Below are 24,161 nucleotides of genomic sequence, written 5' to 3' on the forward strand. Positions count from 1 at the left end.
GGGGGAGAAATGATAATTTAAAAAAAGATGTTGCCCACATAAAGATGTTGCTATTTCAAACTCTAAAAAATTAATCCTTCTCTCATCCGGTTGGCCTTAATTTCCACACATTGGATCTAGTAAACCTATGAAGAGCTAATTTCCAAATTGTCCCTACAAAATAATGGTTTATATTCCTTGAATGCAGTATTTCTCTTTAAAAATCATAAACTTAGAGGTTTTGATGTTTATCTGTAATAGCTTTAGGGGAAGGAAGAGGGCACTCCCGGTAGTGTTCATTCCTGGCGGTTCCAGAGCATCACATGGGATGCCAGCTATTAAACCCAGGTCTGCGGCGCACAAGGCAAGCACCCGATTTGACGTCCCCTTTAAGCCCTTCCGGGAACGGCACTTCCTATTCCCGCCCACCAGAGCGGAGGCCTACGATCTCGCGAGCCCTGGCCGATCACCACCTGAGAACTACAATTCCCGGCGTCCCTGGCGAGACAGCGCGCCACCGTGCCGACACGCCTGCGCAGTGGCGGAGATAAAGTTTGTGCTTTTCCCGCCAATTCTTGCGGCGGTCACTGTGGACTGAGCGCGGCGATCCATGGAGGCGTTTGATCCTGCCGAGCTGCCCGAGCTGCTTAAACTCTACTACCGGCGGCTCTTTCCTTACTCGCAGTACTACCGCTGGCTCAACTACGGCGGAGGTGATGGGAGCGGGGCGGTGTTGCGGGCGCCGAGTGTGGGGCGCGTCCGGGCGGCGGGGGGGGACCCGGTGGCCGAGAGAGGTGGCCCCTGCACACCGAGTGATGACGGTATCGGGTGCCTTCAGAGCATTCCCTCGAACCCGTGCCGTCGTCTCTGAGCTGTAAACGGGCCGGGCCAGACGGGATGAAAGGACCCGCGAACTGCCGCAGGGAAAGATGCGGCTGGGCTCGGGGTTTCGCGCCGCCGCCCCAAAACGAACCGGGGGGTGGGGGGCGGCAGGGGGTGTCACCGTTACCGAACCGTTGCCTGAGACTGCAGCTGACATCTGCATCTGGGTCAGAGGAGCACTGATTAGTCTCCGTGGAGCGGGGAGAGCTGGCGTGACACATTGAAGACACCTGAGCTCCTCTCCCCTCCCCCTTTTTATTTTCAAGTGCTGGATTATTATCGCTTTCAAATAAGTAGCCAGGTATTTGGAGACACACACACACACACACATACATACACATACATACACAACACAGTCTTAAGGCACAGAATGCTGATTAAAATCTCCTCTCCAGGCAGATGGAATAGAGAAGGGATCACTAAGAAAATGATGGCTGGAGGAATCAGTCGGGATGGGAGATGCATGCCGAAAGTAGATAATGGACCAAACATGATGACCTCTCAGTGTCTGTGTTGCAAGCCATAATGCCCAGAAGTAGAGAGAGAGTATGGGGAATATTGTCTGCCATGGAGGCAAGGGGAGGGTGGGAAAGGGGGGTATACCCGGGATATTGGTGGTGAGGAATGTGCACTGGTGGAGGGATGGGTGTTTGATCATTGTGACATTGTAACCCAAACATGAAAGCTTGTAACCATCTCATGGTGATTCAATAAAAATTTTTTTTTTAAATCGCTTCTCGTTGGCTAATGATAGAATTAGAATCCCCTGAGCTGAATAAAGCGCTGACTTAACATTTTTTTTTTTGCTTTTTGGGTCACACCCAGCGATGCTCAGGGGTTACTCCTGGCTTTGCACTCAGGAATTACTCCTGGCAGTGCTTGGGGGACCATATGGGATGCCAGGGATTGAACCCAGGTCGGCCACGTGCAAGGCAAACGCCCTACCCTCTGTGCTATCACGCCGGCCCCACGCTGACTTAACTTTTAAATGTATGTTTATTTTCCAGTAATAAAGAATTACTTTCAACACCGTGAATTTTCATTCACCTTGAAAGATGATATTTACATTCGCTACCAGTCCTTCAACAACCAGAGTGAGCTGGAAAAGGAGATGCAGAAGTTGAATCCTTATAAGATTGATATTGGCGCTGTATATTCCCACAGAGTAAGAAGACTTTCGTGTGTTTGGTGATGTTGTTGTTATTTTAGATAGCCCTAAGAGATGTGGGGTTTTTTTTTTCCTTCTACCTTCTTCCTCTTAGGTAACCTTAGTGTATCCAGAAAAGAAACAACTATAAACTAGTGAGTGGTGAAACTCATTTTCATTTTTGAGTCAATGAAATATTTTACTGAATGTATATTCTTATTTATATGTTTAGTAACAAAAGTCTTTAAGACACCTTGCAATTAGATATTATTTGTATGTACTTTCCTTTATATGTAACCTAAAAATCAGTTTATGGTTTATTTTAATCAAGTATTTAGGAATGAGAGATAGTACAACAGGTAATATGCTTGTCTTGAGTGCAGCTGACTCGAGATCGATCCCCAGCACCACATATGGTCCCTCAAGCCTGCCAGGAGTGATCCCTGATCACGGAGTCGACTAAGCCCTGAGCACAGCCAAGTGTGCCCCACCCCCCAAAAAAAATAGGGATAGAGAGAGAGCACATTTGCCTTTTTTTTTTCCTGCTTTTTTTTTGCATCACACTCAGCGATGTACAGGGGGTTATTCCTAGCTCTACACTCAGGAATTACCCCTGGCAGTGCTCAGGGGACCATATGGGATGCTGGGAATTGAACCCGGGTCGGCCTCATGCAAGGCAAATGCCCTACCCGCTGTGCTATCGCTCCAGCCCCACATTTGCGTTATACGTGACTGTTTTTACTAACCCTGATTTGATCCCCTTCCTGAGCACAGAGGCAAGAATGGTCTCAACACATTGGGGTGTGTGCCGTCCACCCAACCAAAATAAACAGATATGTACTGTATTATATAAACAAATATGTATTGTGTGTATTATATGTATGTATTATATTGTATAATCTATCTCAGAACTTTAGGAAAACCATTTGTATTTTATTTTGTTGTGGGTTTTGGGGGCAGTAGACTTGATTTTCTGATTTGGAGGCCTACCCAACATTCCTCAGGTCTTACTCATAGCTCTGTACAGAGGGGTTGCTCCTGGTGGGATCTGGGGACACCATGTGGGTGTCAGGAGTGAAACCTGGGTCGGCCACATGCAAGGCAAATGCCTTACCTATGGTACTGTATCTCCGGACCCCAACCATTTGTAATTGTATATATTTCTCAGGCCTTTTTTTTTTAATTGAATCATTATTAAATAAACCATTACATTATTTTATAATGTATAATTATTTTATTTTATAATTATGAAATAGACCATTACATTATTAGATAGACCATTACAAAGCTGTTTATGAGTAGGTTTTAGTCATATGGTGTTCCAGATCTTTTCTAAGTAGATGAAAGTTATACTTTTATCAATTCTGAAAGTATTGAATCTGATATAGACTTACAATGTTTGGTTTTTTTCTTCCTTGGCCACTTTTTTTTCATGTGGGTGAAAAATAAGCATATTTGACGGGCTACAGAGATAGTACAAAGGTGAAGGCATTGGCCTAGCATATAGCTGCAGCCTTGACCGAATTAAAGACTTAAGGGACCCTGAGCACTGTCAGGTGTGACCAAAAAACACAAATTCATATTTGACATCATGACACTTTGTTTTGGAGTCACAAGAGTGATGCTCAGGGTTACTCCGGGCTCTGCACTCAGAAATTACTCCTGGCAGTGCTCGGGGACCATTTGAGATGCCAGGAATAGAACCCAGGCTGGCTGCATGCAAGGCAAGTGCCTTCCCTGCTGTGTCATCGCTCCAGCCCTGACATCATGATGCCTCTTAAAAGACACTATTTGATATTTTATACTTGCAGCCTAGTCAGCACAATACAGTGAAGCTGGGAGCTTTCCAGGCTCAAGAAAAGGAGTTGGTGTTTGATATTGACATGACAGACTATGACGATGTGAGGAGATGCTGTAGGTGAGTGTCGTCTGCCCTGTTCATGGGTGGGTGGGTGGGCGTTGTCGCTGACCGTGAGTAATGGTGACTGTGCTTCAGTTCCGCAGATATATGTTCCAAGTGTTGGACCCTCATGACAATGGCCATACGCGTCATCGACCGAGCCCTGAAGGGCAAGTATTAATAGTGTCTGAATGAGACAACACAAGAATCGTTTTTCCTCTGAATGAGTGGCAGTCTCATCTCGTAATCAAGTCTCACAAATCTCTAGCAGATTTCTTTGAAACATACGATAAGAAAAAGTTCTGGTTCAAGTCAAATAAAACTGTTGCTCAAACCAGTGAGCTTCTGTCATGGTCAGACAAGTCCTGACCTGACTGTAGTGTAGTCAGGGCTTATTCCTGGCTTTGTGTTCAAGGGACACGCCTGGCAGTGCTGAGAATCCCCTTGTTCCAGCTTTGACGTATTCTCTACTGCCTTATTTTGTGTCCTCTTCCACTTGAACAATGTGGAAGTTCTTCATTTAGGTTAAATCCAAATTGAATCTATGGCTTTAAATAAATTAAGAACTTGGACTCTCTCACAAAAATGTAAAATCAAATAGTTTCCCTGTTTGCACTCTGCCTGCTGTGTCCCCAGAATCTTATTGACTCTGCCTTTTACCCTGTGGTTGGAAGATAGAGCCACCACAGCTGCATAGATCATACTGTATCACTCTATCACTGTATCACTGTCATCCTGTTGCTCATCAGTTTGCTCAAGTGGGCACCAGTAACGTCTCCATTGTGAGACTTGTTACTGTTTTTGGCATATTGACTACACCACGGGGAGCTTGCCAGGCTCTGCCGTGCGAGTAGGATACTCTCGGTAGCTTGCCGGGCTCTCCAAGAGGGACAGAGGAATCAAATCCAGGTCAGCCACATGCAAGGAAAACAACCTACTCTCTGTGCTATCTTTTAAAGTTTTTTTAAAAGAAAATGCCCAAGCGTAGCACACCACATTTGATGTCGTGTAAAGTAGAAAGCAACCTATCTCAATGCAAAATATATGTATATGTATGTATAGCATACAAGACCCAATCTGTAACACCATGTTAATAATCTCTTAATGTTAATAATCGCTTAATGGCTTCACGGTGAGATAAAACAATTTTCGTACACTTTCCTTTAAGGTAATGTTTTTGGATCATTTTTAGCGAATTGTTCATAACAAGCAATATAGAATAAATTATTTAGGATCTGCATTTGGGGCAGGCTTGGATGGTGGTTGGAAAATTCAAAATCATGGTAGTGGGAAGGTATAATGGTGGTGGGATTGGTGTTAGAATACTGAATAAGTTGTGAACAACTTAATAAAAGGTTTTTTTAAAAAAAAAAAAAAGCTTTGGGGCTGAAGCAATAACACAGCGGGTAAGGCATTTGCCGTGAACGCAGCTGACCCGGGTTCGATTCCCAGCATCCCATATGGACCCCTGAGCACCTCCAGGAGTAATTCCTGAGCACAGAGCCAGGACTAACCCCTGTGCATCGCCGGGTGTGACCCAAAAAGCAAAAAAAAAGATCTTTTCCCAGTTCAGTGGTCTGTTGAATACAGTATTGTCCTATATGAAGGGAATAATGTGAAAGATAACAGTTCTTACCTCAAGTAGGCTATGCAGTCTAAAGATAAAAATTAAATTATTATTCATAACATGCACAGGGTACATCCAAAATTGGGATGAAATTGGATAAGAGATATGAGCACAGAATGAGGAGTAAACCCTGAACACCCCCAGGTGTGGTCCTAAAACAAAAAAAAAAGAATTAAATAGGAGTTTATAGACTTGGGAATTTTTAAGGTTTGGGGGTTATTAGGGATGTGGTTGGGCTATACCTGCTGTGCTCAGAGATCACTGCTAGTGGCTCTCAGGAACTGATAAAGTGGTGCCAGGGATTAAACTTGAATCATTGTATAAGATAAGGCACTTGCATTGTATGTGGCCAGCTCGGTTTTAGCCTCAGCATTATATAAAGTTCATGAGCACCATCAGAAATAGCTTTGAGCTCCCTTAGGTATGGCTCAAACAGACACAAAGAATTTTTTTTTTTTTTTTTTTTTTTTTGCTTTTTGGGTCACACCCAGCGATGCTCAGGGGTTACTCCTGGCTTTGCACTCAGGAATTGCTCCTGGCAGTGCTTGGGGGACCATATGGGATGCCGGGGATCGAACCCAGGTCGGCCGCGTGCAAGGCAAACGCCCTACCCGCTGTGCTATCGCTCCGGCCCCCACAAAGAATTTTTTTAAGAAAACATTTTTTTTTCCCCAGGGATATAGCTCAGTAGTAGAGCACACACCTCACATGTATGCGACCCTAGGTTCAGTTCCTGACACCACAGAAACTAATTACAAAACCTGTTATTTCTTCCTCAGAGGACTTTGGATTTAAGCATCGTCTCTGGGTATATTCTGGAAGGAGAGGTGTTCACTGTTGGGTCTGTGATGAATCCGTTAGAAAATTGTCTTCCACCATACGTTCTGGGATAGTTGAGTATTTAAGTCTTGTAAAGGTAAGTTCTTCTTGAGTGTCATTTTTCTTTCCCTATTTGCTAGATTTTTTTGTTGGGTTTTTTTGTTTGTTTGTTTGTTTGGGGACCACACCTGGCAATGCTCAGGAAGTAATATTACAGCAGGTAGGATGCTTGCCTGCACGCATCCAACTCAGGTTCGATTCCCAGTATTCCATGTGGTCCTCCGAGCGCTGCCAGGAGTGATTCCCAAGTCCAAAGCCAAGAACAAGCCCTGAGCATCATCGGGTATGGCCCAAAAACAAAAAAGAAAATTTACTTAGAGAACTGTGAGGGAGAGAGAGACACATGTTCAGAGAGAACACAGGAGGGGAAAAAGCTGAGAGTACACACTCAGGTTGAGATGTGCGTCAATATCCAGGGTGGAGAATGCCTTGTCTGGTCTGTTTAATCACAAAATTTAAACTCTTGGGCCTTAGGAGATAGTTTAAGTGGTAGATCTCATTCAAGGCCCTTAGTTCAATACCTGGTGCTACATGGCTTCCCAGCACCACTGAGTGTAGCTCATATAAACAAATCATCTTTTGGGGGGATGGTGAGGTGATGTTTGGTCATACCCAGTTATAGTCAGGGCTTATTCCTGGCTCTCTGTTCAAGAGTCTGCCAAGTGTGGGACAAACCGTACTATCCCTTCATACCCTTGATCATTTTTAGTGTCCACTTTCCAGAGTAAATGATCCTACCAGCAAGTCAAATACAATTATAATGCCTCCTTTTTTTTTTTTTTTTTCTTTTTGGGTCACACTTGGCGATGCACAGGGATTACTCCTGGCTCTGCACTCAGGAATCACCCCTGGCGGTGCTCAGGGGACCATATGGGATGCTGGGAATCGAACCCGGGTCCTACCCACTGTACTATCGCTCCAGCCCCAAATGCCTACATTTTTAAGATATTTCATACCTTGGGGTTAAGTATTTCATCTTTAAGGGCTGGAGCATATGCCGGGCTTGTTTAAGGCCTTGAGTTCAATCCCTGACACTACCTGCACCCCTGAGCATCATTGGGTATAGCCTTTCTGGCCACTCGCACCGCTGGCCTGAGCACCAAACTGTAATGCCCACACAACTACGCTTCCGTTCACGGGGAGTACCCCCTCCCACAAAAAGGTATTTCATATGCTGCTATAGGTGTCCTCCTTTTTTTTTTTTTAATTTTTTATTGAGTCACCATGTGGAAAGTTACAAAGTTTTCAGGTTTAAATCTCAGTTATATAGGTGTCCTCCTTGATGCGAGGAATTTCTAGTTTAATTATGTCATTAACCCAGAACTATGTAGGCATTGACATTGTGTAAATAAATACATCCTTGTGTCCAGGGACGTAGCTCAGTGATAAAAGCACATGCCTCACATGTATGAGGCCGTGGGTTTGATACCTGGGATCCAAATGCAAAGCAAAACTAAAATAATATCCAAGCTTCTGTCTGTAGATAGAGGTTTTCTTTAATATTGTTTATTGAATCACCAGGAGATACAGTTACGGACTTACAAGCTTTCGTGGTTACGTTTCAGTCACACAGTGATCGAGTACCTATCCCACCACCCCTTCTGTGCCCACTCTATACGTAGAGTTTAATGAAACTCCTTAGAACATGTTAAAGGAACTTTTCCATTATTTTGCTATATAATACATTAAAGTTCTTTTGTATGATGTTTTATTTTTCAGGGTGGTCAGGACGTTAAAAAGAAAGTTCATCTAAGTGAAAGGATTCACCCTTTTGTCAGGTTTGTTGGAAAATTTGTATGCACTTTTAGTTGTGTCTGGACTGAAGTGATAACACAGTGAGTAGGGCGTTTGCCTTGCATGTGGCCAACCCAGGTTCATTTCCTCCATCCCTCTCAGTGAGCCCAGCAAGCTACCGAGAGTATCCGCCCGCACGGCAGAGCCTGGCAACCTACCTGTGGCGTATTCAATACGCCAAAAACAGTAACAACAAGTCTCACAATGGAGACGTTACTGGTGCCCACTCGAGCAAATCGATGAAGAACAGGAAGACAGGGCTACAGTTAGTTGTGTCTAACCCAACTACTTAAGCTTTTAGAATTACCTTGTTGGTAATTTTCTCTGCTGAAATAGTATTTAATAACAATTGCTAAAGTTAGGTTACATGAGGGTCTATTTTATATTATAATATTCATGGTGGGTCTTTTATAAACATTTCAGTGGTTTTTACAACAATTTCATGAGGTACAAGAAATTGTTTTAGTGTTCTGGCTTATAGATTAGGAAAGTGACATGTGGGCAGAGTGTCTCATTTGCTTAACATCTCACTAATAATTGACAAATTCATGACCTGGTTTGCTTAATTCCAAAACCGATACTCTTTACATTGGATTATTTCTGTAGCACAGAAGAAAGCATAGTGTTAGGAGTAAATATTCCTGTTCTTTGATAAAATGTTGGATTCTCCACGTCCTTGATTATATGAACATCTGCTCCGCCTATTGTATAGAGTTGTGGAGAATCAACAGTAAATGTGACGTCTGTTTGCAAATTGCTAAGCACCATATTATTGTTGAAATGTTTAAAGCAAACAATTCAGAGTCGACACTATAAGCGTTATCCAACACACTACTATTGAACGATCTATTGTCCTGACTTGGCTGCTTGTCCTGACTGCATAATTGTGGATGCTATTAATATTCAAAGTTGTGCACTTTGGGAAGTAAACATTTCTTGGATTTCCGTGCTAAGTTCAGTACCTTACTAGGTTCTTTCCCCTAGATTTCAAGGACTATAATTCCCACCTTACCGAGTTAAGTTCTAGAAATTCAGTTAAAAGAAGCTCTAGTCACCCGAACAACAAAGCTATGTGGTGTATATATGTTAGGATTTTATTTTTGTTATTCTTACAGAAAATCTGTAGACATAATTAAAAAATACTTCGAAGAATATGCCCTTGTTGGTCAAGATATTCTTGAAAACAAAGAAAACTGGGATAAGATATTAGCCCTTGTTCCTGAAAATATCCTTTCTAAGATTATTTCCATGTGAACAAGTTAATACTGATCTATGATATTATGAAGGTGTTCTGACAACACAGTCTCTTTTTTTTTTCTTTATGTTAGGCACTGAGATTTACACTATTGACAATGGTAGGGCTTCATGCATAAAACATTCCAACACCACAGCCTCCACCAGAAATGTCAACTTCCCTCCACCATGTCCCAGTACCCCCACTCCTACTAAAGACCAGTTTCCATTGCCTTAAAGTCTCCATTGCTTCCATACTGTTTGTTTTTTTTTTAATATATACTACATAGGAAGGAGACCATTCTGTGTCTGTCCCTCTCCTAATTTCACTCAGCATGATACTTCCAGATCCATCCACATAGTAGGAAGTTGCCTGATTTCATCCCTTTTTTGTAGCTGAGTAGTATTCCATTATGTATATTTATCAGTTTCTTTATTCAGTTATCTGCTCTTGAGCATTTGGGTGGTTTCAGATTTAGGCTATTGTGAATGAACATAGAAATGTAAATGTCTTTTCTGAATAGTTTTGGGGCCCTTGGGGTAAATTCCAAGTAGAATTGCTGGATCATATGGGAGTGTAATTTTTCTCATATAAAATTTCTGCACTTTTATATCTTTAGTCACAGACAGTGTTAAAAAAGGAAGCCTTTTTTTTTTTTCTTTTTGGGTCACACCTGGCGATGCAAAGGGGTCACTCCTGGCTCTGCACTCAGGAATTACCCTGGCGGTGCTAAGGGGACCCTATAGGATGCTGGGAATCGAACCCGGGTTGGCCACGTGCAAGGCAAATGCCCTACCCACTGTACTATCACTCCAGCCCCAAGAAAGGAAGCCATTTCTTAAGCGTATTTCCTCATTTAGATTGGTTCTCTTAGAACTAATACCTATTTGAAGAATGCAGAATCATTTCGACGTGAAAAACAGAAAATTTCTAAATTAAACAGTTAACTTTAACATGCCCTCCTAGGGTTATTTTTTAAGGTTATGTGGTTTAATATTATTTAAAATTTACAGTTTTGGGGGAGGGGACTCTTTGGAACACATCCCGCTGCAGTGCTCAGGATACATTCCTGGCTTGTATTCAGGGAGCACAGGAGCACTTATGGCTGGACTCGGGAGGTTATATGGAGTATCGGGGACCCACCCTATGTTTGACATCAGTGTGCAAGGCAAGCTCTAGCCCCCAAATTTACATTTTAGAAAACATTATTGAAGGTGTAGCCATCCCTGTGTAATGAATTACTGAAAATATCTTGTTCGTTAATGTACCATAAATGTGTTCCTTAATGACGTCTCACCACTGCATGATGATCTTCAACGTAATTTCCAGAAGTGTCATAGCTCACTTCAGCGTTGGGAGTATTTGAAGAAAGTAGCCAGCGGTTATCAGGTAGATTCCATTAATGTCTATATTTCAGATCACACAACTCTTAAGTTCTGAATGTTTTTTTCATTTTGATTTTCTTTTTCCTCTGTTAGTAAATTAAAGATAACTAAACATTATTTTATTAACCACTGTTAAGGAAGTCCTTGGAAAGGTCTGCTGATGCTCATATCCACTTCTGTCCACTTCTAGAGTAACAGCAAAAATGATAAATGTGGGCCCTGGCTTGAGTGGGAGATCATGCTCCAATACTGCTTCCCACGGCTGGATATCAATGTCAGCAAAGGAATCAATCATTTACTGAAGAGCCCTTTTAGTGTTCACCCTAAAACAGGTAATATACGAGGAAAGTAAGCGAAAACACAATGAAAGTTACTTTCTGTTTCAACAGGTATGTTGCTGGTTATGAATAAATGTGCCTGAATTATTAAAAGTTAAATTATTGCTCTGTCTGCTAATATTTAAGTTAAATTACTTTTTTGTTTGGTGGGGGCTTTGGTGGTGTTTTTTTGTTGATAGTGGTGGTTTTGGGAAAAAATTCTTATTTTGTTTTGGGGTTTTGGTTATTGTTTTTGTTTGGGGCCCATACCTGGCTGTGCTTGGGGGTCACACCTGGTGGGCTCAGGGGGCTGTATGGGGTGCCGGGGATTGTCGTAGAAGGCTAATGCCCTCCCTGTACAACCTTCCCAGTTCCCTAAGTTATTTTTTAATCATGGATTAGTAGCAATTAGATGAGGAGGTTTCACTGTGTTGGTCATTTTTGGTTGAATTGCTGAGGCTCAGAGTTGGAATTAGAGTTGGGGAAGAATTTAAATCACAGGACAATAGCTGTCATTGTACAGAAGAGAAGGTCCATGTAATTAAAGAGTCTTACCCAGAATCTTAAAACAAATACGTTCAGAGCTATCAATACTAGAAATTTTACTTTTTTTTTTTTTAGTTTAATGGGGGAGCCAAGGTGCTGCTAGTCTCAGGGGTGTTCCAGAACTTAACTCAAAAGGCGATGGATGTGGCGCAAGTGGTGCTGCACCTGCTTTGTATGTGAGAGGCCCTGGGTTCATATCTAATTCTTTCAACCTGTTTCGTTCTGCTTTCACAACACACTAAATTTGAGATTTTTTTTGGGGGGGTGTCACACCCGGCGATGCACAGGGGTTACTCCTGGCTCATGCACTCAGGAATTACTCCTGGCGGTGCTCAGGGGACCCTATGGGATGCTGGGAATTGAACCTGGGTTGGCCGCATGCAAGGCAAACGCCCTCCCCGCTGTGCTATCGCTCCAGCCCCTGAGATCTTTTTTTTGAACTTAAGTATAGGAGAAATTTAAATTCTCCTGTATTTAAGTTCAGGAATAAAAGTAAACCATGAACCTCCAAAAGTGACCCCGGGCCCCCAGCATTGCCAGAAGCATCCACCTCCCTAAAGAGAGAAAGAAAAGTAGAGATAAGAAGAGGAGCCAGGGGCCGGAGTGATAGTCCAGCAGGAAGGGCGTTTGCCTTGCACTCGGCCAACCTGGATTTGATCCCCAGCATCTCATATAGTCCCCCCGAGCACTGCCAGGAGTAACTCTTGAGTGCAGAGCCAGAAGGAATCCCTGAGCATCACCAGGTATGAGCCAAAAAAAAAGAGGGACCAGACTGATAGATAATACAGGAAGTAGGGCGCTTGCCTTGCACACAGCCTACCTGAGCTCAATTCCCGGCATCCTATATGCTCCCCTGAGCCCACCAGGAGTGGTCCCTGAGTGTCACTAGGGGTGGCCCAAAAATCAAAATAAAGCAAAAAAAACTGTTACTGGGTAATAGCTCAGCAGCCTTCCACACCTGCTTTTTAGTTTGTTTGGATTTTTTTAAATAAGTAAAAGCCACAGATAATGTAAAAGTACTTTTAACTTAATTTCTAAATATTCTATTTGTCGGGGAGGGGGTGGTTAGGGTTTGAGGCTTTTCCCAGCTCCATGATCAGGAGTTGCTCTTGGCCGTGGAGGGAGCGTGCAATGCCAGGGATCACACCTAGGCCTCCTGCGGGCAGAGCTTGTGCACAAGCTATTGAGTTATCACTCTGGCTCCCTAAATATTACTCTTTGTTGGGGACGGGCCTAGGCACCCCCTGCCTCTGTCTCTGTAAACAGGGACTGGGTGAGGAGGGGGCCTAGGCACTCCCTACCTTAGTTCCTGTAAACAGGGACGAGTATGGAGAAACTTGGCATGAGGGCGAGTCATCCCCTGACAGCTGACCTTGACAGGCGGCCGAAGGGCCATTATGCTCTGGCGGCCAGCCTGGAAAGAGGGTCGAAGGGCCACCATGCTCTGGCGACCTGCCTCGTGAGAAAAGTTGAAGGGCCACCGTGCTCTGGCAGCTGGACTCGAGAGGAGGCTGAAGGGAGGATTGGCTCGCATCTGCCATGGCCATGCTCAAGGCCACATCTGCTTTCCCATGTTTCTCAAGACTGAGAGAAGGAACCGAAAAACAAGTAATATTGGCAAAAATAAAGTTGCCTGCACCGCTTGATTAATAATGTTTGCCACTTATGTAACCTGCTGATCGTTGCTAAAATAAGACTATATAAACCCGCTTGGATTTCAATAAACTTGCTGTATGCCGCATATTGCATGCAGTCCTCCCTAGCCCACTCACTCTCATTCCCTCTCTCCAGCCGAGGTTCAAGTTGGCCGCGCGGGCCGCGGCAACTCTTAATTAATTTAATCATTTTGCTAAGCCCTTCGCTAAAATTTTAGCTAAAATGAATTGATAAGCGCCTCTGATGATTTCTATCCCATAATCAGTCTATAACTTTTCATTCTTACAGGTCGAATTTCTGTGCCCATTGATTTACGGAAAGTGGATCAATTTAATCCATTTACTGTTCCAACCATAAGGTGCGTTCTAGATAACTCCTTATTATTTGTTATGTAATTGTTTAGTATGTGAAGTGCAGGATAGTACAACAGGTAGGGCACCTGCCTTGCACACAGCCGACCCAGGTTCAATCCTCAGCATTCCATAAAGTCCCCTGAGCACTGCCAAGAGTGATTCCTGAGTGCAGTGCCAGAAATAAACCCTAAGCATCGCCAAGAGTGGCCAAAAAAAAAAAAAAAAACACAACAAAGTATTTTTTTAAGTGGATTGAATTAACTCCCTTCCGAAGAGCAACTGCTCTGAGACCATATGATGTTGTCCAGCTAAAAAAATACATTTCCTCATGTGTTCCATGTAATTTTTTAACTGCTGTTATTTGGGGGTGAAGGTGATGGGCACATCCAGCAGTGCTCAGAGCTTCTGGCTCTGTTCAGGGATCACTTCTTCTTCTCTTGACTTTTTGGGTCACACCCAGTAATGCTCAGGGGTTACACCTGCTTCTGTATTCAAGAATGACTTCTGGCAGTGTTCAGTGCTCTTGGGACATCCCCTTATAGGGATGCTGGGGATCAAAGCTGGGTCGACCACGCGCAAGGCAAACACCCTACCTGCTGTACTATCGCTCTGGCCCATGGATCACTTCTGTTGGTACTCGGGAGACCATCCGGGATGCTGGGGATTTAACTCAGGTTGAATATGTGCAAGGCAAGCACCTTACTCACTTCACTATTCCTCTAGTCCCTTCAGCTATTAATACGTGAGAAAGATTTTTAGTTCACACTAGAGAGATAGTACAGTGGGTACGGCACATGCCTTGCATGAGACTGACTTGGGTTTAAAACCTGGCATCCCACGTGTTCCCCTGAGCACCTCCAGGAGTAATTCCTAAATGCAGAGTCAAGAGAACAGAAATAACCCCCCTAACACTGCTGGGCGTAACCCAAAAACAAAAAAGCACACAAAGATTTCCCAGTTTTACAGGCTAACTTGCATACAAAATCCTAAGGGGACCTGAATTTTTAGAAGATCTCAAATTCAGTCTTCCACATGCTTTGTTTTGTTTTTCAGTGGCCACCTAGTCGTGCTCAGGGCTTACTCCTGGCTCTGTACTCAAGGGTCACTCCTGGAGGGATCCTGGGGACCATATGGGGTGTCGGGGATCATATTTAGTTTGGCCACATACAAGGCAAGAGCCCTGCTCACTGGACTACCTCCCTGGCCTCTTCAACGTGTTGGATTTTTTCCCCCCAGAGAAAAATCATGTGTGAGCAAGCATTAGCATATACTGGACACTGCTAACCACAAATCAATTTTAAAATTCTCTTATTTTCGGCTGGAAAGATAAAGTGGGTAGGCCATTTGCCTTGTAGGCAGTCAGCCCAAATTCTATTCTTGGCAACCCATATAGCCCCCTCAACCAGAAGTAATCCCTGATCGCAGAACCAGGGGTATGCTCTAAGCACCAAAAACAAACAATGTCGCCCAAAAACAAACCCAAAAATTCTTTTTTTCTTGATAGCTCCATTTGCCATGAATTGGATGCCATTTCTGTTAATGAAGAAGAAAAAGAGAAAAATGAAGCTGAGTCTGAAATCAAACATAGAACCCGAGGTAGAATAATGCGTTCAAGTTTTGCTTTAACAAAACACTAACGAAAGAATCACCATTAGGCTGCAGCGGTAGTACAGCAGGCAGGGCTCTTGCCTTGCACCCAGCAGCCCAGGCTTGATCCCCAGCACCCCTTATGGCCCCCCAAGCCTACCAGGAGTAAGCCTGAGCACAGCCAGCTGTGGCCCCAGAACAACAATAACAACAAAAAAGATTCCAGTATCATTTTCTTTGATGTTGGAAATGTTACGCACTGCCCAGTGTGGTCGTCACTGTCACTAGCAATATGTGATACCTACATTTATTTCACTGGCTACATGTGACTTAAAATAGAAGAAACTGGTCTCCTCTCCACTGCCTTTTTTTTTTCCTTTTTTTTGTCAGTGCCAGGGATAGAACACATTGCCTTACACTTCAGAGGCATGCTTTCTATCTCTGTGCTATATCCCTGGTCCAGAAATTAAATTTTTTTAGTTTTAGTTGTTCCATAGCACAGCGGTTGGGCGTTCGCTTTCACGAGGCCGACCCAAGTTCGATTCCTCCGCCCCTCTCAGAGAGTCTGGCAAGCTACCGAGAGTATCGAGCCCACGCAGCAGAGCCTGGAAAGCTACCAGTGCGTATTGGATATGCCAAAAACAGTAACAATAAGTCTCTCAGTGAGACGTTACTGGTGCCCACTCAAACAGTTGTAGTTGTAATGGCCACATGTAGCTAGCTAGTGACTGCTGTTATGGGTAAACCACTAGATAGGTGGTCTCTAGTTGATCTTTTCTAGTTCTCTAGCTGATCTTTTCTAGTCAAATATTTCTACCCTTATTGCAAAATTCAAGCTCAAGGACTAGATATGTAGCTCAGTAGAATTGGAAAAGCATTTTTTTCACTTTGGTTAGGAAAATAACTCAAAGAGGAATAGAGTGCATACTTTACATGCAGGAGTCCCAGGGCTTAACACCTGGCATTGCATGGTCCCCCAAACACCACTGGAAGTAATCCTGTAGCACTGAGCTGGGCATAGCCCCCAAACAGTCCCAGGAATGGCTGTGACTGGTGACAGTTGCTTAAATTAAATGCTTCTCATTGTGTTTCTATCACTATTCTAGAGAATTTTTATAAGACACTTAAAAGTTATACTTTTTGTTGTATTATTGCTACCAAAATGCAGGTTATGATTCATGTTCTTCATAATTTAGATTATAAGAAGACGAGTCTAGCCCCTTATGTGAAAGTTTTTGAACAGTTTCTTGAAAACTTGGATAAATCCCGAAAAGGAGAACTTCTCAGGAGGAGTGGTAAGACTGTATTACTTACCATTTTGCCTATTTAAATCTTAGTATGTTTAAACCAGTGTTTCTCAACCTTTTCCAACCATGGACCCTTTTCACCTTGTTTCCTTCCTGTGGTCCCCTGTCCTACTAATTTGCCCCTAGTTTTGTGTCATGGATTCCCATTTCTGAAATTTTTACCTGCAATCCCTTTGAATATCCTGGCAGCCCACAGGGGAACATATGGCTCCTGGTTAACAAAGACTAGTTTAAACCACTCGGAAAGTGAGTGATTTTAGCCCTCCCCCAAAATGTTACTATAATAGCTCTTCTAAAACAAATCTCTTAATTCAGTTCAGTGTACAGTCTTTAACTTATGCTTCAAATACTGTAAGGGAAACAAAGATGAATTAACTCCACTCCATGCCTACCAGCCCTAACTAGTACAAAATGGAAAAGTACAGACTATTACAGCTCTCTTCTGATTGAGAGAATCTGAAATTTCATAAAAGTAGTATTTTTCAGGGAGCTATTATACCAATTCAATCCCCAGTGCCAAGACACCAAACCTTGAAGTATGTGTAGAATTTCCACAAGGAGAGGCTAGATGACATAAGGGTACAGGAATAGAAAAAGATACGGGCTATTCATTCTTGAGGAAGCAGCTGGAGTGAAGGCATAAGCCTCAGATGACTTTGGAGGCCATTAGTACAGCTGAGCTAAGGGAAAAGATTTTTTCAGATGGGATATAAATCAGAAGCAGCCGTCTGAAGCCAGAGTGTAGAGCTAGAATTTCATCCTTGAGTTTGGGCTAATTCAGCAGAGACAGGGAAACTATCGAAGGTTTTAAGGAAAGGAGTGCTGTGATTTGCAGTTTTCACCTAGAAAGATAAATCTATTGACAAAAAATATCTGGGATTGGAGGCTGGAGAGATAGTATAGTATGTAAGTCGCTTATTGTGCATGCAGCTAACTTGGGTTCGATCCCCAACACTGGTACTTCCTCTAAGCCCTACCAGGAGTAAGCCCTGAGCACAGAGCCAGGAGTTAGCCCTGGGCACAGTTGGGTGTGACCCAAAAACAAACAATAAAAATACCTAGGGTGAGGTAGGGGAGCGAATAGAGCTAAGGGCTAATTGGTCATTAGGACAGTAACAAGTAGCTCTCCAAAAAGTGCGGAAGCACAATTTAGTGTTGAGATTTGCCAATCATTTGGAACTGGCGTGATGAAAGATGGGGGAAAAGGTGTCACAGAAACTAGGAGAAAAGAATATTTAAGGAGAGTTGGGGAGGGTACTGATCAAATTCTATTGGATATAAGAATTAGGAGGCTTTAAGGAAAGCAATGTCAAAAGTAAAGCTCTTGGAATGGGAAAAATTTGGATAGTGTAAGCCAAAAGGAATAATCACCAATGAGTACTTTGAAGAGATTTATGGATACCCTTTAAAAAAAATTTTTTTTTGAGAGGACTGGAGAGATAGTACAGTGGGTAAGGTCCTTACCTTGCACACTGATGACCCGAGTTCGATCCCCACCATCCCATATGGACCCCATAGTACCACCAGGAGTGATTCCCGAGTGCAGAGCCAGGAGTAACACCTCAGCATCACCAGGTGTGACCCACAAACAAAACAATTATTTTTTGTTAATTTTTTTATAGAAACCTACAGAACTTAAAAAACTTCTATAAAATCATACAGAAGTTTTAGATATATAGAAAATAACTTTTTAGAAATTACATTAATTATAGAAACTTTCAACTTCTTTTTTAATAAAATTATGTTATGGTAAAATAGTGCGTAGGGTCATTTCTACTCTTTGTGAACATGCAAACTATGTACTTACTGAATGAAAACTCTTTTTTTGGTTTTTTGAGTTGTTTTTACAAATACAAAAAAATTATATTTGGGTGGGGTTTTTTGGGGGAGGGGTTGGTTTTGGGGTCCCACCTAGTGTTGTTCAGGGCTTTCTCCTGACTCCACACTCAGGGAGCCTGGTTGCCACTTGCAAGGCAAGTTGCCCTCCCCACTGTACTCTCCAGCCCCTGAATGAACAGCTCTGAAGTTGGAAACCTTATTGAAGCTATCATTCCACCTAGTTATATTGGGCTCTTGGTTTATTATTCTATATTAACTTAGCCTATAATGTGGACTTCAACAAATGTGAAAGCAAACCTTAAAGCATGATGTAAATTTAGCAGAAGCACTAAGCAAATCACAGTGTAAAAATAAATGGGCTTTTTCTTTACTGTCCTCTGATACAATCTATTCTTTTTTTTACTAGATTTACAAAAAGACTTCTGAAGAATAAAAATGCCCCTCAAACTAATATGGACATCTACCTTCAACCAAGAAGCACATACTTCATATTTCCATTTAATGTGTGAAAAAACATGGATGTGCCTTAGTCCTCAAACAAAATATTCTTGAGAAATAATTATATTGAAAGTGTTTCTGAGACCACCAAAGAATGTCAAGGTTGCTGGAAGAAAGACTAATGGAAGGAATTAGTGGATTGTAGGTACATTCATAAAATGTACTCTCAGGAAAAGATAATTCTAAGATTTCTAATCTAAATATTTAGTTGTACCAATTGCCATAGAGAGGGCTAAATGAGTGGTAATAGGCCCAAGACTTTTAACTTCAGCTCACTGGATACATACTCCAAATTTCTAGAGTGAGTATTAAAGGTTTTAAGCACCTGGAGTATGTGTTCAGAATTTCACTAATTTTGCTGATATTTATATTGGTCAGGACACATCCCACTGCCCATTTTTAAAACTCACTTTAGCGGCCAGAGCAATAGTACAGTGGGTAGGGCTTTTGCTTTCCTTATGGCCAACCCATGTTCAATCCCCGGCATCCCATATGGCCCCTCGAGCACCACCAGGAAGTGCCGACCCAGGAGTAACGCCTGAGCATCATCGAGTGTGACCCAAAAAGCAAAAGCAAAAAAAACATTTTAAATTTGGCATCTACCTTCAAGACTTCTAGTATTGTATTGTACACTAGTAATTATTAGCTCCTAATTTCCCTCAGAACTTTTGAATTTCTCATTCAATGGTATTGTAAAGAATTTCTCATTCTTGGGGCTGGAGAGATAGCACAGCGGGTAGGGCGTTTGCCTTGCACGCGGCCGACCCGGGTTCAAATCCCAGCATCCCATATGGTCCCCTGAGCATGGCCAGGGGTAATTCCTGAGTGCAGAGCCAGGAGTAACCCCTGTGCATCGCTGGGTGTGACCCAAAAAGCAAAAAAAAAAAAAAAAAAAGAATTTCTCATTCTTTACAATGGTAAAGAAGCACTTAAAAAAAATACTCTGCTGGGGTCTGGAGCAAACAGGTAGGGTGTTTGCCTTGTACACGGCCAACTTGGTTTCCGTCCCTGGCACCCCATATGGTCCCCAATCCCCACCAGGGTCAGCCCTGAGCACCATTGGGTATGGCCCAAAAACCGGGGAAAAGGAAAGAAAACCCTTTGACATAAATCCTGTTGTATTTGTTAAAACAGCTGGACTTTTTTTAAATCTAGAAACTGAAATGTTATTTAATTTAAAAGGTTTCTCCTGTATTTGATTTTGTATGATAGATTATAAAGTTTCAGATTTTTTTTTTGCCCGGTTTTACAGTCTGAACAAACAATTGTTCTGGTTTACCTTCTGTTGTCAGAGAAACATTGAGAACCTGTGCTTTCTGACCTACAAAATTTTTGTCTTAACATTTTCTAACATTTTTGCTACACAATCTTTTCTACTTTTTTTTCTTTTTGGGTCACACCCGGCAATGCACAGGGGTTACTCCTGGCTCTGCACTCAGGAATCACCCCTGGCGGTGCAGAGGACCATAAGGGATGCTGGGAATCAAACCCAGGTCGGCCACGCGCAAGGCAAATGCCCTACCCACTGTACTATTGCTCCAGCCCCAATCTTTTCTATTTTTATCTGTTGCTGTATATAAAATATGCTGTATAGTGCATTCAAAATACTGAAATACTTCTCACTTTTTTCTAATTTTTTAAGTAACAATAAAGAATATTGTATAAAATTCTTCATTATCTGAGCTTTTGTTTATATTGTTCACACCTGGAGATGGAAAAACAGTGGGTCGATTAAAATTTCTGATAAAAATTGCTAATTACGGGGCTGGAGCGATAGCACAGCGGGTAGGGCGTTTGCCTTGCATGAGGCAGACCTGGGTTCGATTCCCAGCATCCCATATGGTCCCCCAAGCACCGCCAGGAGTAATTCCTGAGTGCAGAGCCAGGAGTAACCCCTGAGCATAGCCAGGTGTGACCCAAAGAGAAAAAAAAAAATTACTAATTAGGACCAGAGAGATGGTATAGGAATTAAAGTGCTTGCCTAGCATCCCACTGACCCAGTTCAAATTCCCAGCACCACACTTCCTGAGTACTGGGGGTCACTCCTAATCACAGCTAGGTATGGCCCAAAAATCCAAATGTTACAAATAAATTACTAAGGTTGCCTATCTTAAACTCAGAACGGGGGCAACAGAAATAGGTCAAGGGCTGGAGTCATTTCTGTGCAGGCTTAAATCCGGTATAATGCCCAGATACTACAAGGTCCCCCAACCACCACCAGCTTTGACCCTAACCACTGAGCTATGATAGCTCCCAACCCACTCCAGGTGTGGCTATTAAAACTCAGCAGAAAGACTGGTCTCCGGGGCTGGAGCAATAGCAAGCAGGTAGGGTGTTTGCCTTACACACAGCTGACCAGGTTCAATTCCCAGCATCCCATAGGGTCCCCCGAACACCGCCAGGAGTAATTCCTGAGTACAGAGCCAGTTGTAGCCCCTGTGTGTAGCTGGGTGTGACTGAAAAAAGAAAAAAAAAAGACTGGTCTCCTTTCAAGAAGAGATATTTTATACTTCAATTATGATTGTGTAATATGTTGAGCACTAAGATGTTTTAATGCCATAATGTTTAAAACTTACCAGGGCCAGAAAGAGAGTACAGGGGTCAAGGTGCTTGCCCTGCATCCCATCAGAAAACGGTCTTCCCCAGCACTGCTAGGAGAATGAATACCTTTGAGCACCACTGATTACTGCCCAGACACCTGCTTACCATTTCATTATAACAACAAGCAACATAAAATAAATTATTTGCACGTGGCTGACCCAGGTTCGATCCCCGGCATCCCATACGGTCCCCTGAGTACTGTCAGGAGTGATTCCTGAGTGCAGAGCCAGGAGTAACCTCTGAGCACGGCTGGGTGTGGCCCAAACATCTAAATAAGCATATTAATTTTTTTTTTTTTTTGCTTTTTTTTGGGTCACACCTGGCTATGCACAGGGGTTACTCCTGGCTCTGTACTCAGGAATTACCCCTGGCGGTGCTCAGGGGACCATATGGGATGCTGGGATTCGAACTCGGGTCGGCCGCGTGCAAGGCAAACGCCCTACCCGCTGTGCTATCGCTCCAGCCCCCAAGCATATTAATTTTGAAAAAGAAAAAAGCCACCAGTGCTGGGAGCAGATTTCAATTTCGACGAGGTCATGATGCTTTGCCCGTCATGGGAAGTGTCCCTAGCAGGCTAGAGATAATGCTGTGCTCATCTGGGTAAGTGTCCTAATGCCTCTGGCAAGGCTCAGCCAGGCAGCTTGACCTTGTCCTCTAGCTCATCAAGAAAAATGCTGCTGGAACATGCACTAGAGCCTGAAGGCCAAGGCTCTAATGCCCAGGCTGGCCTCTGTGTTCAGTCAGCTGCTGTGGCAGTGTCTATTGCTGCACCTACCAAATAAAACACAGTTGCTTTTGAGGTCAGCTTCTTCCGAGTGGGGCGGATACACTGAGTCACAGGGGCCTTTCCAAAACACTAAGTGGGTGGCTGCCAGAAGACCATATGTTATGCTGAGGTTGGAAACAGGCTTTTTTTTTCTGTTTTGTTTTTTTAATTCTTTTTTGTTTGTTCGTGGGGGGGGGGGGGGGGCTGTCGTTACACCTGGTGATGCTCAGGGCTTACTTTCCTGGCTCTGCACTCAGGAATTACTCCTGGCAGTGCTCAAGGGACTGACTATATGGGATGCCAGAAATCGAACCCAGGTCAGCCGCATGCAAGGCAGACGCCCTACCTGCTGTACTATTGCTCCGGCCCCAAGGAAACAGGGTTTTGATGATTGCAGGCAACCTGATACAAGGCATATATCTTACTTCCGCACTCTCGGGCGGGAACACCACCAGGGGTCACTTCTGAGCACAGAGCCAGGAATAGCCCGTGAGCTAGCTGCCTTGGGCAGCCAGAATGGTCTGAAAACAAAAAAAGGAATCTTTCTTCCTGGCCAGAGAAACAACTGCAGGTGAGTACATTGCATTGGTACATGCTTTGCATGCTGGAGACCCAGGTTCACATCCCTGGCACTACCTGGTTCCCTGAGCAACAGCGAAAGTGACCCTCAAGAACTGAACTGGAGGGGCTGGAGCAATAGCACAGTGGATAGGGCGTTTGCCTTGCACGTGGCCGACCCGGGTTCGATTCCCAGCATCCCAATATGGTCCCCTGAGCACCGCCAGGGGTAATTCCTGAGTGCAGAGCCAGGAGTGACCCCTGTGCATCGCCAGGTGTGACCCAAAAAGCAAAAAAAAAAAAAAGAACTGGAGTTATCCCCTGAGCACCCCTGGTATGACTCTGCTAAAATAAGAAAGAGAGAGAGAATGAAAGATGAAAGAGAGAGAATGAATATGATTTTGGATTGAGGGCAAGAAAAACTGGCAGCAAAAGCACCTTGCAAGTTCAATCCAGGCACCATGGTCTGGAGACACAGTTCAAGGCACGGGGTCTTGTGTGCCACTTATCCAGCCTATCAAATATGGTCTCCTGAGACTTCCAGGAGTGAACCCCTGAACCCAAGCCCCCTGAATCCCCTGCCCACCCCCCAACACACACACAGAGTCCAGGCACCAACTGTGATCCCAGCAACACAGCAAGCTGTTAGGTATCTCAGGTGCACCACAGCTAACCAAATGTGGGGTGCAAGCTCTGTAACCTAGAGTAACACCTCCTAGTGACCAAGAGTGAGGGTGGGGAGGGGTCTTTTATTCCTGGCAAATTCCATTCTGACTTAATCTGATTCACTAATCCTAATTCTCAGTGAACTATGTATAAGATCTCAGAAACCCTAAAACAGTGCACAGGTACTCCTCTACTCTGGCTCCACCCCCACCCTATATTTCCTAAATAAAACCACTTATTCATCAAGAAAAGTTTATCTCCAACAAGTGCCCAAACAGGCAAGAATTGTAGTGGCAAGAGAAATAGCTCAAGACTGAACGCATGAAAAAGATCTGGGCTCAATCCCCAGCACTAGAGCACCACAGGGGTGATCCCTGGGCACAGAGCCAGGAGTCAGCCCTGAGCAATATTCCAAACAAAACAAAACAAAAACAAGGAAATGGAAAAATGGGAATACCTGTTTTTTTGAAAGAGGAAAAAAATCAGGTAACTTTTTTTTTTCCTGCTTCTTGGGTCACACCGGGTGATGCACAAGTTACTCCTGGCTTTGCACTCAGGAATTACTCCTGGCAGTGCTTAGTAGACCATATGCAATGCTGGGAATCGAACCCGGGTCAGCCGTGTGCAAAGCAAACGCCCT

At 43.5% G+C, this 24,161-nt stretch overlaps 1 protein-coding gene across 1 annotated transcript; it reads left to right on the plus strand.

The window, feature by feature from the left end:
- The first annotated feature begins 553 nt into the window (after positions 1-553).
- Positions 554-19,693, plus strand: PRIM1 (DNA primase subunit 1). The gene is made up of 13 exons (XM_004601619.2): positions 554-692; positions 1,869-2,026; positions 3,820-3,926; positions 4,005-4,078; positions 6,315-6,451; positions 8,134-8,192; positions 9,324-9,433; positions 10,740-10,831; positions 11,018-11,159; positions 13,635-13,704; positions 15,204-15,295; positions 16,483-16,581; positions 18,839-19,693. Exons 1-13 carry the CDS (start codon positions 590-592, stop codon positions 18,856-18,858), a joined length of 1,263 nt encoding a protein of 420 aa, XP_004601676.2. The 5' UTR covers positions 554-589; the 3' UTR covers positions 18,859-19,693.
- The last annotated feature ends 4,468 nt before the right edge of the window (positions 19,694-24,161 follow it).

This window comes from Sorex araneus, chromosome 2, assembly GCF_027595985.1.
Source record: "Sorex araneus isolate mSorAra2 chromosome 2, mSorAra2.pri, whole genome shotgun sequence".
In the NCBI taxonomy this organism is placed as follows: Eukaryota; Metazoa; Chordata; class Mammalia; order Eulipotyphla; family Soricidae; genus Sorex; species Sorex araneus.